Consider the following 20,354-nt stretch of genomic DNA (forward strand, 5'->3'; position numbering starts at 1 on the left):
ACGGATTGATATAATTGTGGTATTTGATAAGGAATAGTTGGGTGAAGAATGAAAAAAGAAAAGTTGAGAGCGTCAAACACAAGCCAGGTTTCTATCCATCACTACTTTTATGTGAATATTAGGGGATGGTTCGTTGAGATAAACAGTTTGTGGCACTAATTCTACAGCCAGGTGCCAATAAGGCACTGCAGAGGAAGGGGGCACACTGAGGTGATGTTATCAAATGAGCACTAATCAAACCTCCAACGGTGGAAAACCGTGTGGAAACATAATGGAAATGTGGAATTCCTGTTTTCTGCATTAATGAGCGATGTTACGGTTTGTTTATTGGTCCAATGTTTTCGTCTGGCCAGTGCCAACAGAAGTTTAAGTGAAGCTTAAGTCACACACTTCATGAGCGTCACGATTTATTCACCAAGCCTGTTTCCATTGCACTTGGTCACATGTTGTTTTATCCGTATGCCATCTTTTACACCTCAGCCCATTTCGAATGTCTCCCACAAATGTGGAAAAACAGGTGGATGGAAAACACAATTACCATTTGGTTTCTCTTGTCTTTTTCAGGGAGGTACAGCAATTGTCAGATGTAGCCATCCCCCTGATTTCTGTCATCAGAAGGATGGCTCAGATGCTGTTAGACCATCTCACAAGCCCGTTATTTTATGCATACTGAGGCCTTAAGAGTTCACCAAACACACAGTTTGTTTATCACTCTCTGAGTCATGGTGCACTTTTTCTACAGGCAATATCCACAGACATACATTTAAGTACTGTTGGATAGACTCAAGCGTCAAACTGACAGAATAGATTTAGATGAGTTAGATTATAATTTGAGAACCTTAATAAACTATCCTAGCCTATATGGGGTGCATGTACAGTAATACAGGTCATATACTGGGCATTGCTTTAAATGATTTATTCATGTATGAACATTTTAACTAGTTGCCTTTGTTCAGCATGTACAGTGGAAGCTGTGTTACAACAAAGCACAGGTGGTGTCATTCATTTTGCCATCAATGCATTTCACACCAGACCAGTCGTCTGCCAGGACAGGCCTCTCTGAGACATTTGATAAAGGGTGAACAGGACAGGAAAGATACATTGAGGTTTGCATCTACATTAACAACTGTTGGTGCAGTAACATCAACATCCATAATAGGATAATAACAGACTAATTACAGTTGCTCACTGTCTCACTCTCTCTATCTCTCTCTCTGTTGTGTCTAAATACTTTAATGTAAGAGCAGATTTACAGTAGTTCTGAGCTTTAATTTTCCTTCAACATGCTGCTCAGTGATATATTGGATCAGACACCCACTCTGTTCTTTTGAATTGATTGATGAGCAGTGGTCTTTTCATGAGTGCACCAGTTGAGGTCAGTGGCTCAGACAGGCTCTGACCTCAGTCACCGGTTTACTACTGTGGTCAGCTTACATTCCACTATGTGCTAACACCAAAGTTACAGCTGAGCTCACAACCTTGAGCCAATGCAAAGTAAATACCTCTAGTCCCTTGTTTTCACTTTGGGAGACTTTAATCGCTGGATAGTGTTCTGCCCTCACTCAAGCAATAACGTCTCAACAACACTTCGGACTTCGAACACAGCCACCTCTGGACTCCATGGACCACAACATTGTTATCCTTCTTCCACAATAATAACAAACATCAAAACGTCATAAGCCACAGACATACAGCATCAACTAGTGGTCGGATGCAACTGCACAACTTCAGGGGTCCCTTTTGATGGTCACCTGAACGATATCGATATCATAAATCATCATAATCATCATCATAAATCACAGAATACATCAGGGTTTGCACATCAACCTCCATCCCAGTCAAAACAGTATGATATGGCATAGATGGACAGACAGACAGACAAACAGACGGAGAGACAGACAGATGGACAGACAGAGTGTAATGCATGCTGGTTTCCAAGATGGTAGCAGAGTTTTAATAATTCAGCTCACCACAGGAGGTTCCTCTTTGATGTCTCACTTTGAAGAATGAGTGCATCCCTTTCTTTTCCTCTGTTCATCTTCTCATCGCTCATTCACATTAACCTTCTCTCAAGTTACCCAACCCACACCTCTCTCCTCCTCTCACCTCATTGTCTGTCCTCTGTCATCCTCTGTTCTTTCCACCTTTCTGCTTATATCTCCTCTTTTTCATTTTTTCAATCTCAGGTGCTTTTATAATTTACCTCACCTTACCTAAGTGGAGCAATATACAGTAGTAGTACATATTACAATAAAAATAACAAATAAAAATGCACAGTTATATTTTTTTTGATCTTCAGAGCCACACAACACAACAGATATTAAACTATGTAAAGATAAGTCTCAATACAACACCTGGAAAATGGCTATCAACATATGAGAGTACTAGTTTTCCATTCAGGTTCCACTCTGCAGACATGGAAACTTTGGCAACATACCAGTTACAGGTTAGATGTGTTCCCCACTGCCATTTCAATCATACAGCTGTAGTGTTACATTGTGATGGTGTAAAAGCTGTTTCAAAGTCTTTTTCTTAGTGTGTGTACTTATTTGTAGGTATACACCTGAAAAGGAGCTTGCGTTTCAATACTAAACAACGCCAAGCAAGATTATTCTAATGAAAACCAATTCTTGCAGGTGAATGACATATTTGAGTTTCAATCAGGTTTCAGCCCACTTTGTAGCACTGACATTGCTCTCAGAGAGATTTTGAATGACATCCGCCTAAACAAACATTTGAGCAGTCTAACAGTCCTGATGTTATTGGATCTTACTGCAGCATTTGATGATCGATGCATTATAAACACTTCTCGATAGAGTGGAATATTGAGTGAGGCTCTCCGGAATGGTCGTCAGGTGGGTCTTTTGGAGGCATGGGAGATACAGTATCTGCAATTGTGAATCTGAAAGAACAGTCATGATGTATGGAGTCCCACAAGGATTGATGCATGGACCCCTCCTATTGAACCTTTATATGCTTCCTCTTAGTGAAATTCTCCATGAGTACAAGGTAACTTAGCATAACTATGCAGATGATACCCAGTATTATATAGCGCTTTCACCAAATTAATATGGTAAAGACTCGCTGTGTACAGTCCTTGAGAAGGTATACAACTGGATGCAACAACACAGTTAAATAGAGATTAAAATAATCCTTCTTGACAATACAGAAGGAAGGCTGCCGCTATGTGCCCGCCTTGATTCTAGATCATGAAAACTATTACCAATGTTCAAAATCTTGGTGTTAACCTTGGTGAGGATTTCAATTTCAGTGACAACATCAAACCTGTAACAAAACTATCAATCTGGCATCTTAAAAGCATACCTAAAATGACAGACTTCGTGTCCAAGCAAAATTTAAAAAAGATCATTCACACTTTCATCTCCTGTAACTAAGACTACTGTAAAGCACCTCTTACTGGCCGACACACCAACAACAAAACACGAAGAAGAGAGAACACATTTCACAAACTCTCCTTGCACTGATGAATACAGAATTGATCTAAAGGCCCTACTTATTCTTATTCTCTCTCTAAGTCACTAAATGGTCTGATCCCAAAATATATGGGCTACATATAGATGTGCTTGCTGAGTACAAGCCACGTAGATCTCTTCGATCTGCAGGGACTGGTCAACTAGTGATGCCCAGAATTCAAACCAAATGTGCTGAATTTGAACGTTGTCTATTTTAGCCATTATGCTGCCAACTGCTGACATCAGCTGTAAAACTAAACTAGAGACTGCTCTTTTGTACATTGCTTTTAACTGGTCACTTTTCTGGTACTTTCAATTATGTCTCTACTTTTATTAAGCTTATCTGTATTCACCTTATTTTTTGTTTTACTTTTATCTGTTAAATCTACTGATTTTTCCTTCTCTCTGTCTGTAAAGCATGTTTAATAACCTCTGTGTATGATAAGGTGCTATATAAATGTAGTGTCCTTGCCCCAAAATCTGTAGTAGGAAATACGCCTGTTTGGACAAGCACTCACTTTACATGTCACCAAAAGATGTCACTAAAACACTTCACTAGAACTCAGCACTGGGCAGTTTACCCACATATATGTGTGTATGCTGTATTGATGCAGCACTCACATATACACACAGTTAATCTAGTGTTGAAAAAGGTTGGCTAGGGCTCTATGGTGCCAAGGTGCCTAAAACCCCAGAGGATGCAGACACATGCACACAGGAACACACATTTTCCACCTCATCAGCACCATTGAGCAGACAAGTGAATGATGACATGATTTCAAGTGTCTGGTTTTATGGAACACACCATAGTCTCGGGGATGAGTTTTGGGTGATGGTGAAGCAGTGCTGTTCTAAACATTCTTTTTAGGTCATTTGTGCAGTGAAAAGTGCATGACATTTCATGAAATGAGCACATATGCTGGTGCTCCATGAATTGGATTAGATGACAATTCAATATTCAATTTCTACCTAAGTGTTTTTTGCTTTAACTTATCATTATTAAGTAAACGATTGTTGCAAAATGTAATGGCTATGGAATAATGGTACCATCAGCGTTTGAACGGGTTGTCTGTAAAACTCTTTCACTATGCAATTTTGTGTCTCCATTACAGAATGAATAAAGAAACCTGCTCTTTTTCTCCTAATGTTTTCTTTGATCCCCCCATCCACCAGGCAAACCTCTGCTGTAGTTACTTGTTTGCTCAAACCATATTATTATTCCATATACAATGATGACAATTTTACTTCAGTGAATATGCTTCTTTCCTCTTTCTTCTTTCCAACGTGGTGTTGACTGTTCATGGAAATTTGGAAGCAAATGCAGTATGTCTATGTTTGTTGGTAGTTCCAGGCTGTGAGGAAAACTGAAAGTGTTCAGGTTATCTTTGCAACAGTGGCGCCAACAGTAATACCCCTTGGAAACATTAGGGGCGTTTGAGAAGTTGCCTGTCTCCACTTTAAGTTGAGTCAAGTAAAACATGGATGCACATCATCTACCTACCACGACCTACAAATGCACAGGTTTTTAAGAAAAGGACCACATCTATGCTATATTTCAGTGCATTTTGCCTTAACATCTGTGTTAAAAGCTCACCTCTAATGTACCCATGCTCTCAATGACAGCACAGACGTTAATGCAGTAAGTGCAATTAGTGTGGCTAATCTGCTCTGTGCTCTTTATACCTTCCTTTCTCTTATCTTTGCATATTTTGTCCACCAGGTATACTGTACAAGGGCAACGGTGAGAACATTTTCATTTCCCAGCAGCCGCCTGTCATTAGCAGCATCATGGGTAAGTACAGATTCACTTAAAATTGACTTGATTGAGCTTCTAAGACCAGCACATTTGTGCTCAGTGTTGATCATGTCATTGCTGGATGATTCTTAATTTTGTTTGTCTTGTTCCAAAGTTATAATTGTGAGAGCCACAGGAATCTCATGAGACCCAGAAAACACACCTTCTTGTACACCTTGTAATCTAATATCATGCATTCTTGTATGAATAAATTATTATTATATTATAAATTGTTCACTCATGGAATTTAAGACTTTTTGGAAAAAAATCAACAGTCAGCCAAATCAAGTGGCCTTCAGAAAAACTGCTACTTGTTCACCTTTTTCTTCCACTTTGGAATCATTTCCTGATGCCCTGTAGTCCTTGTCAGCACTAACGCTACTTTTGGTCTGACACATTTTCTGTCTCACTTTTTAGCTGCCAGTGTTCAGCTTTCCTTTTTGAGTGTAATGCCTTTGTAGGCACCATTTGGAAACCGCCAAATGAAGGCTAAATTTTCACATCTGTAATTAAAAGGCCCAGCCAAAATTGAAATCCTTGCCCCATGCCTGTTTGGACGTTCACACTATCTGGAAGTGGAAGTGCCCATATGTACATATTTTGAAGCCTTTTTTTGAATGGTAAACAATGGTGTTTTGTGGAAAGAGCAGAACCACCTGTTGCAATCATTAAAAATGGATTTCATTATCCTCTCCTAGGAAATGGACGACGCCGCAGTATCTCCTGCCCCAGCTGTAATGGACAGGCAGAGGGCAACAAGCTGCTGGCGCCCCTGGCTCTGGCCTGTGGAGCAGATGGCAGCATCTTTGTTGGGGACTTCAACTACATCAGGAGGATCTTCCCCTCTGGGAATGTTACCAGTGTCATGGAGCTGAGGTAAGAAGGAAGGAAGGATGGCTGCTGCAGCTCAGGTTCCTGTCAGTAGAAAATTACCCTGTATATCATAGTGACTACGCTGCACTGATGGAGTTGCCTTTTATGGGAGTCAGAAATATGTGCATTCAATAACATAAATTGAAACTGAAAATGAGACGTTGGAGATGGTTGTTAATTTTACATGTCAATGTTATGTTCAAAATGTAATGTATTACATATTACTAGCTACTGTCATTTGAAAGTAATTAGTTACTAATATTACAGTCTAAGTGTTGAGTAATGCATTGCTGATTACACTACTTTTGTGTTACTTTCACCAAAATAAGAGCAAAAGTATAGTGTGTGTGTGTGTGTGTGTGTGTGTGTGTGTGTGTGTGTGTGTGTGTGTGTGTGCATTCTGAGCTCAGTTGTATGGGGTGGATGGGTGAAAGAGAGAACTAAGAGAACTACAGGAAGGAAGCTACACCAAGAGCGATAAGTAAAGAAATAAAATAAAATACTTAATACGAAATAAATGGAACTGCACTAATGCTAATCATAATTTTTGCTGCTTCCAATGTTGCTGCTACTATTACTCCCACTAATGATCATCTACTGGTAGTGAAGCAAGACCAGGGCGCTGTCAGGGAACCCCAGAAGGGGTCAGCAGGGTCTGTTTAGTAGAACATAGTTTATTTTTTCATTTTGCAATAATTTAATTGATTTTCTACCCATTCCCCATTGTTTGTCATTTTGTCCTATTCCTCTTCTTGTATGCATGTATGTATGTGTATGTGGAAGGAATGTTAATTAACTCTGAGCTAGAGGGAGGAAGGTCATGGCTGTGATGTTACATTTTGTTTGAATAGATCATTTAAGTTGCAGATATTGCAGGAATTGATTGCTCCAGATGCCAAACTTCTGGACCAAGTGGGGGGAATGAAACCGGCATATTGTTATGGACCATGCGTTTGAGATGCTGAAATTGGTTTGTTGCTGTGAAGAAAGTCAGGATTGACCCAGATGGGAGGAAAATTATATGGTGGAAGAGTAGTCTTTGTGATATTGTGGAATTCCCACCAGGCTGTCAGAGATGCTTAATAGATGTTTAATAGATTGACTGAGAAAAGGTAAATCTGAAATATGAATATCTTTACAAACTCTTTGTTCTATATCTAGCCGCATGTGACCTGATTAATTTGGGTGGATCCATTTGAATATGTACTCAAGTTGATTTGCCAGAGAGTAATGTTAAAGGTTCGGTGCTTCAAGTCCTCCTTGTGTTTTCAGTTTTTGCAGAGTTGCCAGTTTGATTCTTGGTGTCTTGTTTTTCCAGTAAAATTTAGAGATAAAAAAATCTAGAGATTTGAAACAGGAGAGTGTGGGTTGGGTTGGGATTATTGTGAATAGATTATTTCTTTTTCGACATTGTGCCCATAATGGATAGTGGAAGGTTCATCCAGTGGTGGAGGTCATCGTTTACTGTTTTGAGAGGTAAGGAGTCCAAACAGCTCTGTCAGCCTGGGGAAAACATTAATGCCTAAATTTGTGATGTGACCTATGTTTAGAGGGATAGGTGGTGTGTGGGCTGCCACATCCCAGCTGTTATTATGTAATGGAAGGACAGAAGAATTTTTTCCAGTTAAGGGGGTAGTCAGAAATGTTGGAATTTGCTTTAGTTAGTTTAATAGATTCTTGTCGCAATGAGTAAGGGTTTTGCAGGAACAGTAATATATCATCCGCATAGAGACTAATCTTATGTTGTGCTTGGGTTAGAGGTAAGATCTTAAGCCCAAGCCGGGTCTTAAGATCAAGAATTTCGGGCCGGGTCGGGCCTAAAATGTCAATCATTACGTTCGGGTCGGGTCGGGTCGGGCTTCTCTCTCGCTGACTTTTTTTTTTTTTTTTTTTAAATAAATATATGTTTATAAAAATGTATACTAAAACGATACTAAACTACGGAATACTTGTTATAAAATAAATAATTTGGATAAAACAGAGAAGGCTAAACAGGAGCCGCAGAGCATGCTCTGCGCACGTGAACGTCGCCCTCTTAAAATTCTTCCCCTCCGCAAGTCCGCATCTGACCTGCTGGTATCCCCGATATGGAGCAGCAAGAAGTGAAGGATAAACTAAAGACAGGGGAATGGAAAAGGCAAACACCCACCGGTAAGAGTGAGGTGTGGAAAAGCTTCAAATTGATTGTTGAAAATGCTACAGAAACTTGCGCTGATAAAACTTGCGTCTCTGTCTATTATCCATCCGTCATTGTTCTTCTTTGTCTCTCTGCCTCTCTCTCTCTTAAAGTGCCGCGCTAAATTCTTAAGGACGTACTGCTGCTGTGGTTTATGGCCCAATTTTCAACCCGTCAAAATGACGGACGGCCTTAAATTTTTCCCGTCAACTCTTAAAAAAATCCGTCAATGATGGAAAATTGTCGGTTAATGTAACCTCTGCAGACACAGAAATATAAAAGATGTAAATGTTTATACAGTCTTGTTTAACTTAGATTTCGTTACAAAAGACAGGCTTTAATTTGTTATCATAAATCACCCCTCCTCCTCCCTCCTCCTCACAAATAAAATATGAAATTTTGGGTTTGCTTCGGGCTCGGGCCTGCAAATCACGTTAATTGGTCGGGCTCGGGCTGGGTCGGGCTTTAATACTCGCGAGCCTGGGTCGGGTTGGGCTGGATTTTTTGGGCCCCATCTTACCTCTAGCTTGGGAGTTTGTATTCCTTTTATGTCACTAGTTTGATCCGAGTGAATTATGGATGAGATTACTTTTTCTATTCTGTGAGCTAGTGCTTTGGTGATGATTTTTGGATCCACATTGAGGAGAGAAGTGGCCGGTAACTCGTGGCTAAGGTTTTGTCGTTGCTAGGTTTAAACAGGAGTGAAATTGTAGCTGTGTTCATATTTGCTGGAGGTCTTGAATTTTGTTGTATTTCAGTTATCAGTCTGTTGAAGAGCAGCACCAGAAGTGTTTATAGAACTCAGCAGGGAAGCCATCGGGTCCTGTTGCTTTGTTATTGGGCATAAGACTGAGGGCAGTGGAGAGTTTGTTTTTTTACTAAGCTCTGTCAAATCAGTGCTATTAAGAAATGAATTGATGTGCTTTTCTGATGAGTATAGATTGGCATTACAATCTCTGAAGATCTGATTTATCTCTTTGGGTGATTGCGTGGGCTTCTCTGCTGAGTCCGTAATGGTTTGTAATAATAATGCTATTGCTACTATAGTCTCAGCAAAACCTGGTCTCTATGGCAACATTACTTTGCCTACCTTATGATTGCTTTTGACAATAATTTTGCTGACAAGCTGACAACAAGCTCTCATTTTAATCTATGCAGGTCTGCCTGCACCAGCTCCGTGCAGGCCTGGACCTCAGCTGTGTCTCACAGGCGTAACCTTTATTTACACTTTTTTGTAATGCGTCTGTTTAGAACATAATTTATGATAGTAATTGTCATTTTTTTGCTGATTTAGCCACCAGTGAAGTGGCTGGTACATTTCTTGATGGCGAGTGTGTTGAACAACAATGTTTCCGACTTAATATTCTCTGTATTGATTGTTATAACCGTGTTGATTTTGTTGTTAGCTGCTGAATGCTAAGAAGCTGGCAGTAACACAATATGCTAACACGTCATATTACTTGGTCACTGGGGAAATGTACTATACTACTGTAACACTCATTTGAAAAAACTCTGTAAAAATGCACAAGCTTGTCATATTGGGTGAGATCGACCTGGAAGGAAGGATGATGAAGCTGTTGTAATAAAGCTTGATCCCAATCAATTATACATGGTGCAGACTGGAATTGGTAACACTCGCAGTTCCGTCTTCAATGCCATATTAACAAATAGATCCTTTAAATATGGACTGTCTGGAGTAATTCATACTGTAATATCAGATTGCTCTCTTATTTATGCAACGATGAAAACCATGAGGCCATACTCACCATTTTATCTCATCTACTAAATTCAAAAGTACCTCAGGTCAATGCTGAAATAAGAGATATTGATTGCAGCAATGAACCCTCACTTGAAAATCCAGTTTAAATTGTGGCTCAGTTCTATTACAAAGTGGAGACAAGCTGCAAAACATAAGCCACTGCCTTCAAGGTGAAATCTCATCAGACTAAATTACGCTGGATAAATTCTGAAATTCTACAACTACTGAAACCAAAGACTCTCTGTCAAAATGTATAGATCCTCAAAATCATTGGAGAGTAAAATTCATTTAATAAAAATCAGAAACATACGTGTTACTGAACTTCACAACGCTAACCCAGAGATTTCACCAGTACAGCTGTGACGCGGTTTGTTTCGTCCTCCACACAGTTTCCAATATCAATATCCATTGTCCCAGTAATGAAGAAAAGTTTTGGAAAAGATTCTCTGTAACTCTCTTAAACAATTATCTTGAAAGCAATAACCTCCTCAGTCACTTTCAGTATGGTTTCTGCTCTGCTTGATTGTTACTGTGAACTCCACAAATATGTCACTCACTCAGTAAAGGTCATGTGACTGGAGCCATTTGTATTGATTTTCATCAAGCTTTACAGTGAACCATCAGATCCTGCTGAACATGAATGAACTCAGTTCATTTCAACTTTCCTCTTCTGTGGTAATGATGATCTTCTCGTATCAAACAGGTCCCAAGTGGTTAAAGTCAGTCATGTAACATCTCCCCCTATAACTTATAATATGGGAGTTCCACTGGGCAGCACTTTGAGTCCCTTACTCTTTCTTCTGTATATCAGTGACCTTACCAATATGTGTAAATACTCTAATAAGGACACCCCTGCAACTACTGATTCAAATCATATTTGTGTCCCATCGTACTCACACCGCCTAAGTCCTCTCCCTTTGAAGTGTCTGTGTAGCTGTTCATGTTTTGTTGTTGTCGTGTTTCTGTTAATTGTTTCTGTTCTAATGTTTTATTGCAATGTGATTCTGTCTTTTGTGTAACTGAGCCAGGCCAGTTAGATTGAAGCTGTATCTTTTCCTGTATAATATAATGAAATGAGAAATGAACCTAATGCAGAGAACACAAGTCAGAGAGCTTTCAGAGAGCTCATGATGTTTTTTACAGTAAAGCTGTACATCCAGGTTTCTCAGGGTCATTTTAAAATAAACATGTGACCTAAACCTTTGTGAAAGTGAACTGATTTGAAAGTCCTTGGTTTTTAATTAAAACCTAGCATCTGAATTCATCTCTCTGCTCCTGTCTTTTCTGGGCATCTTTTCCTTCCTGCACTCAACTCTTGTAGGACTTTGAAACAGTGCTTGAAAACATAAGGGAAGAGAGAGATAGATGCAGGGCCAGACTGGCTTTGCCCCCACAATAATTCACATTCAAATACTTATTTTTTAGCCAAAGTGCTCAAAGATACAAGAGTGCTCTGACTCTAGAAGGAAAAATCATCTTTAGTGCTCTGAATTTAGAAACGTGCTTCCGGCACAATCTTGAGTGCTCATTTCTCAGAAACTCCTAGTCAGCCATAACAGCCATCTGAAATCTTTTTCCTACTGACTTCTCTGAAGTATGATTCTGAATTTTACTGCAACTTCTGATTGTTCCTTTTTCCTTTGCCAGGAAATTTGTCTTCAGGTGATTTCTGTCATAACACTAATCTGTCTACTAACTCTTGTTTCTTCTCTGTTTTCTTTCCATTGCTTTCACTGTATTAAAGAAACAAAGATTTCAGACATAGGTAAGACTGACTAATCCTTTGAGCTTGTACCTTCTTTTCATTCCACTGTCAGTTATGCTGCTTATGTACCAGATCCTAGTCTGCACATTACTTCAGAACCTCTCTCCTTTATAAAAAGAAAACAAAGGACAAACCCCCCCAAACAATCACTGTTACTCATTCCTGGCAGCTTTTGGACTGGAATATACTGTCCTTAGCCCAAGGTCGGGTTGTATCAAGGAGATCAACCTTGATGCACTATGGGTATCTTAGGGTGGCTCAAGCTGTTAACAAGCTGACTTTTAGCTAATTTTGCATGATTGCATTTTACTTAACAAAGTAATTGATAACATCTGGAAACTGTAATTATCCATTCACTTACTAATCAGGAATGATGCAGTATGACTGCCAACAGGGAAGAATGAAGCGGAGAAACAAAGAGAAAAAGTAGCCCTGATGTTTGCTACCATCAAAGTGAGACTGACTCGTATCACTTTATTGCCTCCTTTGTTGTCTCCCTCAGTCTCATCTTCTTTTCTTCACTTGTCTTGGTGTTCACACAAAATCTGGCGGACTCTTCTGTTGTCAGCTCAGATGAACGACACAGTCATCATTTTAGCAGCCCCTAGCAAGGAGACCTAGCAAGGAGAGACATCGAGGGAGGGGCCGGACCGTGGTTATTGGTCTTCCTTATTTCTCTCTGATTTATATTTTAGTCTCTTTATCCTCCCCTCTCCCAGCCCCATCCTTAAAGTCCTTTTCAAATTTTTTCAAGGTGATTCATAGTTGTGAAAGTACACACAGGCAAACTAAAGACAGCCATCCTGAATAGTAACCGGTAGCAACCAAATAATCTTTGCATGTTGAGTTTTACTTCAACATAATAAATTAAACAAAACATAGATAAATTAGAGACAGAGTCATAATGAAATACTATGAAACAAAGTTCTTAATGTGTTAGCATAATGTAGATTGTCTAATTCACTGTGAATAGAAATAACTGCCAATATATAAGGTCACAACATCGCTACATGCAATCCCTTTCACATTACATGTATTCACATTTATTTTCAATTTAAAAACATTGAGAAGTTCAGCTTCAAGTAAAATTCTGAATGAAAGACTTTTACCACACTTTAATTCATGTATTTGTACTTTTACTTAATTCAAGGATGATTACTTCTTTTGGAGTAGAGGTCAGGAATCCTTTTTTTTTTATTTTATTTTTTTCTTCAATTTTGCTTTACAAAGGCAACTCAAGCAAGTCCAGTTACCTTTTTAAAGCACTTAGAAGTCTGTATACATTATTATTAAAAGAATGCAACTTGCATTAAATTCACCTCGGGGCACCATGCTTTGAAAAGGAAAAATTGGTAGCCAATTAATTGATTTAGTCTCAGTCTGAAGGTTGTTCCAGAGTTCTTCACTTGTGTACAGTGACCATAATGCTTCATAGACACAAACTCACATAACCAAGCAGAAAGCAGACTTACTACTAATTACACACACTAATTACTGCAAAATATACATATAAATGAGCAAATGAATGTGACCAATAATAGGATAAATGCTGCCATGAATAAATTGAAACATATACAGCAAAAGGATTGGATGACTGCACTTCTGAATGCAGGAGCGTCAGACGAGATCAAGCATGATATCCTAATCAGAAGCACTGTTCAGCAGCTGAGAGGGATGGGAAGCCAAAGAATTATCTGAAGTAATTAGATATCAGAACTTTATGGATGGATGGGAAATCCTCATTTGTGATCTAACACCACTTTAGTATTCCTATTAATGTGTAGCCATTGGGAGAGGATCTGTGGAGGGAGGAGAAGAGAGGCAGCGCTGCCTCTGATGTGGACAGCTCTCTGTTGTGTTCAGTCCCACGATAGCAGCTTGGCCAGCTGATGCGACGCTTTCTCTCATCTGGAGCTTCCTGGAGCTCTTGCGTATCTTCTTCAACTTAGAAATTTTCTTTGAAATATGTCATTAAGGTTGAAGTGAGGGCCTAGACTAATGTAACTGTGTTTCCCAAATTATCAACAATGTCACTGAACAATAGGTTCGTCAACTACAACAAAATGGTGATCAGTGCTTTATAAAAGCATCATACACAAACAGTTCTTGTTAGTTCAGGAGTGTGTTGTCTGCATCCAAAGTCAGCACGTTGAAATAAAACTTACTTTTCTTTTATATAGTTGGCGAAACACAACATATCAGTTGATGTACATTAGCTTTGCATTGCAAAGTTCATTTCTTTGTCTTTGGTTCCCTGTGTGAGGTTTTGATAAAGTCCAGATCATGTAACATTGGCTCTTTAAAGGGTCAGTTGCCTGGACTGATCTATGAAAGCAGGTTATTAATTAATAAACTGTCAGTTCACACATGTAGGTAGAGCCAAATGTGGGGAATAATGCCAATAGCATCTTTTTCAAACGTGTCTGGTAAGCGTGGATGGTCAAGCTCTGTGAATTTAGACATCACCACAGATCCCTCACACTCAATATGCTGCATTTCAAACTCTTCAATCCCAGTCTATTCAAACAGGGGCAAAGCCAGATTTTCTCCTCAAAGGTTTCTGGGTTGACCAAAGCAGCCCATGCTGTTGAAAATCCTTCTTGAGTTCTTGAATGTACACTGATGTCCTCAGAGTTAACAGGTGGACATGCAAATATTGGTAAGCACTGTCCATCTGTTGGAACTGGTTGTGAGTGAGTGAGGAGGAAATGTAACTACTCTATCTAGATTAGAAGATGAGAAAATTAGAATGCACTAAAGTTTACCTGGTGAATGATACAGTGAAACTTCACGTCAGGGTGACAAATCTCATTTTCAGTCATTGCAACAACCCCCCTCTGCTTCCCGATCATTGTTGTATGTGACAATGGGGAAGATTTCCTTGATGACGACTCCTCTGCTGTGAAAATACTAAAGCAGTGCAGTGTTTTTTCTTTAGTGGTCTTCTATTTGCTGTGTGGTTACTGCTCACAGAACATGAACATGCACTGTCTTTTGTCTTTTGTCAGGTGGGTCAATCCTGAGTTTAATTAGGTTTTCTGGGGTCATCATGCCTTTACCATGAGAATGCATCCACCATCAAATTGATTGTTCCAGCTTCTCTATCGATTCTATGTGATTTAGGCTGATATATTAGTATCTCGTCCCATTTCCTTTCTCTTTCCTTCCTGAAATTACACTTAACCCAGTTCGTTTTCTTCTATAGCTCGTCATACACATACCGAGCAGCAGTCCCTTTGCCAATGGCAAGACACAATGATTGAACTGGATTTTTTTACTCATCCAAATTTAGGTTTCAATGAAATTGAACTTTTTAATTAAAACACAATTTCCTCTCAGGAGGACTAGACATGTCACTGAACTTTTTTCTATTTTCTTCCCTTCCTTCATGTTTACGTATTCACACCACCTTGACTCTTCATTCTGTTTCATTTCCTCCTGTCTTGCTGGAGTTCTTGCCTCTTCTCTTTCCTCATTCACAACATCCCTCATTTTTTTCTTGTTTTACAGCTATTCTTCCCTTCCTTATTTGCCTCATTCTTTTCCTTATTCTTCATTTATTCCTTCCTGTTTTTATCATCCCTTTACTCCTTAAGTTGGTTAATTATTCCCTCCTCCTGTCATCCTCTTACCCTGTGCCCCACATCCTCTCCTCACGCTGCCATCCTGCTGCCCTTGCTTCTGTCTATTTCCTGTTCACTCGCATCTTTTAATGTGTTCTGGCATCTTTATATGATCAAGTGCAATCCATGTCAAGTTCATCCTCAGGCTGTGTGTTTCTGCTTTCAACTGAACACACACACGTCATAAATAGGCTTTGTCATCCAAAACATCTGCACAAGTTGCTTTGTTGTCACGTGGGAAAATAAACGGAACCTCATTAAAACTTTAACATGGTTGAAAATGATGAAAGCGGAGGCAGAATGGTCAGAATGTGTTAAATTAACAGAATGGGTCTGGCAGACAGGTGGAAACAGACAGACTGTGTTCACACCATATTCAGACACAACTGGCAGGTCAAATGACCAAATGATTCACTGGATTTAATTAAGTTCTTCCTTCCTACAGTGCTGTGTTTCTGTGTTTGTTTTCATTGCTGCTGTGTACTTCTGCCTGACACCATGGATTTTGTCTGTGGTGCTGCCTATCCTGAATCTTGAAAATGTTTCATTCTTAATTGGATTTTTCTACCTAAACGAAGGTTGAATGGAAACTAAATGGCATGCTTGTCAGCACGTCTGGGCCTCACAAGTACAGAAAAACACAGACAGCACTGACTGTTTCTGTCTCACACACAGATTCTCTATTTTTAGCTGTCTTAATTAACAGCCTGTGATCATCTGCTGATTATCACCAACAACTGAGACTGTTAGCCAGAGGCAAGAGCATCTATATGTGTATATGTGTGTGTATACTACTTTGTGTGTCAGTGTGTGTGCATGTGTGTGTAAGTGTATATATATATACATATATATATATAAGGTGTTTATAAGGCACTTTCACATTTACGGTACATACATCACACTTACATGTAATCCTAGAGAAAATAGTTGAAAACATATACACAGAAATAGCAACACACACTCTCATACTGAGTCTGCCTCTCATTCCCATTCACACACACACACGCACACACACACACACACACACACCCCAACCACCCAGTACTCCACTTGCAGTAAATTAACACCAGTTTCTTGGCTTTCACTTCATCAACCTTCCTTTTATTCATTACTTCCTCATTATCATCACCTCGAGAAAGTTTTTCCATCATAATGATGCTGGACCCAAATTGTAAATCTGCTCTGCTGATGATGAGCTTTTAACCCATTTGTAAAATTGCTAGTACAGTTTTGGATGATTTTAGTGTGTGTGTTCAAACATAAGTGTTACTCTTTAAATGTTAAAGTCTTTCATCAATGATACCAGAGACACTGAGGCTATTAAAGATACAGCATGACTAAATCAAGTTCCTCCTGTTTCTCTCTCGTCTGTCTGTTGTCTGCCACTGCCCTCCATAGCAACAATCCCGCTCACCGTTACTATCTAGCCACCGACCCAGTGACAGGGCAGCTGTATGTGTCCGACACTAACTCGCGTAGGATCTACCGACCCAAGATGCTCAGCGGTGCCCGTGACCTCATCAGTAAGAATGCACTTCTTTTCCCCACTAAAAATTCATATTGCTAGAAATTATAGCAGTCAGTATTTTTTCAGTTGTTGTTTTTAACGCAGTGTACTCATATATATCCAGTCCATGATGTAGCAGGGAAAGAGATAAAGGATAGAAACTGTTCCAGTAAATGTATGATGTGTGTGTGTGTGTGTGTGTGTGTGTGTGTGTTCAGGTAACGGAGAAGTAGTGGCTGGTACAGGTGAGCAGTGTCCTCCATTTGATGAAGCACGATGTGGAGATGGAAGAAAAGCTACTGAGGCACAGCTACTGGGACCTAAAGGTGCAAACACAAACACACACAATATAAATAAATACAGATATGTGGTTATTCATTCAGCCTGTTTCATAACCGATGTCACTGAGGAGGATTCTCAAGGCGTAGTTCAGACATGTATACAAAAGCACAAAGACTCAGCACTCATCTGTATACTCATAGCCAACTCAGATCAGTATTTGTCATAAGTGTGAGAGTTGGAATGTGGTCCTCACACAGATTTGGTCCAACATGTAGAAAAAGGAATGTATGCATTTTATCAGCTTTCTTATGCTTTGAAAGTCATCCTACTTCCAACACAGTTTGTAGAGCTTCAGAGGAACACTGAAATGTTAGAAGCCTCCAGCACTTGGCAAAGGATACAAGCATGTGCACAGTCTGGGCGGTGGGGTTTATAGGATCTCGGAGCTATCTGAAAGACATTCATAGGATTACATTTCTTATTACTGATTTTGTCTGTCTCCATGAAACTCCACATCCATTCAAGCAGATCCTTGCATTTTCTGCTTCATTGCCAATAAGTGAATGCAGCTACCACAGTCATGGAGCCCCCTCTTTTATGCAAATTGGAGGCTCCCTCCCTTTAATAGTTGACATCATGGCATCCAGTCTGGGTGAAGACATATTCAAAATAAATCAGTATCACAGTATTAGTGCGCACTGAATGGTTGGTTACATGCGTGGTGGTTACATAAGTCGTGATTTAGTTTAGTTTACATTTTCAAGGACATTGCAGTACGTCTAAATCAGCAGTTACTGTTAAATTAAGTCAGCACTGTATTTAACTCAACTCCTGAAAAGCAAAGATGAAATTTAATTGGCATGTAGGTAATTTTTATTATTTTTCATCTACACCCTTAATATTAAGTTCATTGCACATGACAACATCTAGACAAATCTCAACTGTTTGTCTCATACTACAGCATGGTCATCAATAACTTCGTCATCATTTATCCAACCAGACTGTTCGGAATCAACTCAAACCATGATTTTTCCCTAAACCTAACCACATAGTTTTGTTGCCTAAACCTGAGCAAACTGGGACTGAAAACTACAAAAAAAAAAACTGAAAATAATGTAAACATAGTCGAATATTAACAAGTCACTGCTGACCTTTGGTTTCACAAGGGACACAAAGAGTCCTGTATTGGACCCATTCATCCACCACAACCTCCTCACTACATTTACCTTGCCGTTCTTAATACTGTGTCACTTGAATTTCCTGAAGACTTTCTGCTAGAAAGCTTTCTGGCAGAAACAAAATCGTACAGGAGGCGCAGAGTCCCTGCAAGCCAACATCCAGCACCTTAAATTAAATAAGCTTTGGAGGAGATGACACATTCGGTTACCATGTTGCTCCTGTGAAGGTAGCAGGTGGAAATAGAAACTGATGTAAACCACAGGGACACTTCAGCTATGGGAGGATGGCTTCCACAACTTAGTCCCTGACGCCTGCAGAGGTTTTGTGATGACAGTTTGTCACACTACAGCAACATGGATCCTTTTAGAATTCTAAATGTTTTTCCTACCTGAGGGGCATGTAAAGTCCAGCTGGCCAACGTATCATGGACAGAATTGCTTCTGAAGCTTTAAAATTGGATCTGTTTTGGCATGCAGTGTTGCTCTACAAAATGTCACGCTGGCTGAGTGGTGGCACTGAGCTTCTTTCATCAAGCTCAGAAAGTTACATTGAAAAGCAAATGAATCATTTAGCCTCTCATTACAATCAAGAGCTTTTACATAATTGAATATACCTATATCATGTCATGTCCAATTTATCAATATATGTTGAAATATTTTCAGAATTTGATGTTGATTAATTACACATCCACATATATTTGATTGATTTTGGTTTGCTGTTTTGCTCATCTGTTTGATACTTTTATTTTATGTTGTTATTTTGCTCTGTGTGCTCTTTTCATTTATTCATTTATTTCTTTACTGTGTCCTTTACTATCTGCTGTATATCCACTGCAGGAGAATTACCTCGCCTTTATTTTCTCCTTTGAGTCATGGAGTTGATGTAATCATAATCCAGGATGATAATGCTGAACTGAGTGTGTTTTTTGTTCCTGTTCCCTGCAGGGATTGCGGTCGATAGAAATGGTTTGATCTACTTTGTGGATGGGACTATGATCAGGAAAGTTGATCGTAATGGAATCATCTCCACCATGCTGGGCAGCAATGATCTGACCTCTGCTCGACCTTTGACCTGCGATACTAGCATGCACATTAGACAGGTAACATGCAAAGAGTACCTGAATATGCTACATCCATCTATCCAGCCTGACTGCTTTCCTGGAATTTGTTACTATAGTGAAAAATTAGATATAGATATAACCTGAATGGGTATTGCAAAACTAGTTGGACTTCTATGTGATTCATAGGAGACACCACTGTAAAACAGGCAAAGCAGAGTTAAAACAAGGCTCTGTGGGTGCTTTTAAATTCATTTGATAGGTTGCTCTGATGTACTGTCAGAAAAAAATAAAGCCCTTTAAATCTTAACAAGGCATGGATTCAGATATGGTGACATTTACTGACTTTATCTCAATTTATTGGAGAAAGTCAGACAGAGGCAAAAAAAGCAAGCAAAAGTGAGGAAGAAGGGGAGAGTACTTCACTTCTCTGTTTTCACCCCTTGTTTTCAGTGAGAATGCAAATACATGACATGGACTTCAGAATGGAAAGAACACCCACATACACGCACTCTTATTAGGCTGTAAGGTCTAATACTTGAGATGCTTGAGTCTTTGTGTGTGTGTGTGTGTGTGTGTGTGTGTGTGTGTGTGTGTGTGCGTGCGTGCGTGTGTGTGTGGGGTGGGGGGGGGGGTTGGAGAGAGAGAGAGCATTGCTGTGCTTTGCGGGCAGCGTAGTAGAGAGAATTTCTTGCAGAGCTGAAGTCATCTGAACTCTGACCGCCTGTCCTTCTCTGCTGGATTTAACTCAGTTTGACTTCTAGCAGATATCTAGTTGACCTCCTGAGTTCACTTGTGGAAACAATGAACTGGCAGCCCACACATTGTCAGGTTTTATAGTTCTTTCCATAGATTCATGTTGCTC

At 39.5% G+C, this 20,354-nt stretch overlaps 1 protein-coding gene across 1 annotated transcript in view; it reads left to right on the top strand.

Moving 5' to 3' along the window:
* The window catches only part of tenm3 (teneurin transmembrane protein 3), a 198,826-nt gene that overhangs the window by 143,023 nt on the left and 35,449 nt on the right, over positions 1-20,354 (top strand). The window contains exons 23-27 of the mRNA XM_041933771.1: positions 5,194-5,265; positions 5,967-6,144; positions 16,863-16,987; positions 17,190-17,297; positions 19,377-19,531. Of these exons, the coding sequence (XP_041789705.1) occupies positions 5,194-5,265; positions 5,967-6,144; positions 16,863-16,987; positions 17,190-17,297; positions 19,377-19,531 (638 nt within the window). The remainder of the gene's footprint in view (positions 1-5,193; positions 5,266-5,966; positions 6,145-16,862; positions 16,988-17,189; positions 17,298-19,376; positions 19,532-20,354) is intronic.

Source organism: Chelmon rostratus, chromosome 3 (genome assembly GCF_017976325.1).
Source record: "Chelmon rostratus isolate fCheRos1 chromosome 3, fCheRos1.pri, whole genome shotgun sequence".
In the NCBI taxonomy this organism is placed as follows: Eukaryota; Metazoa; Chordata; class Actinopteri; order Chaetodontiformes; family Chaetodontidae; genus Chelmon; species Chelmon rostratus.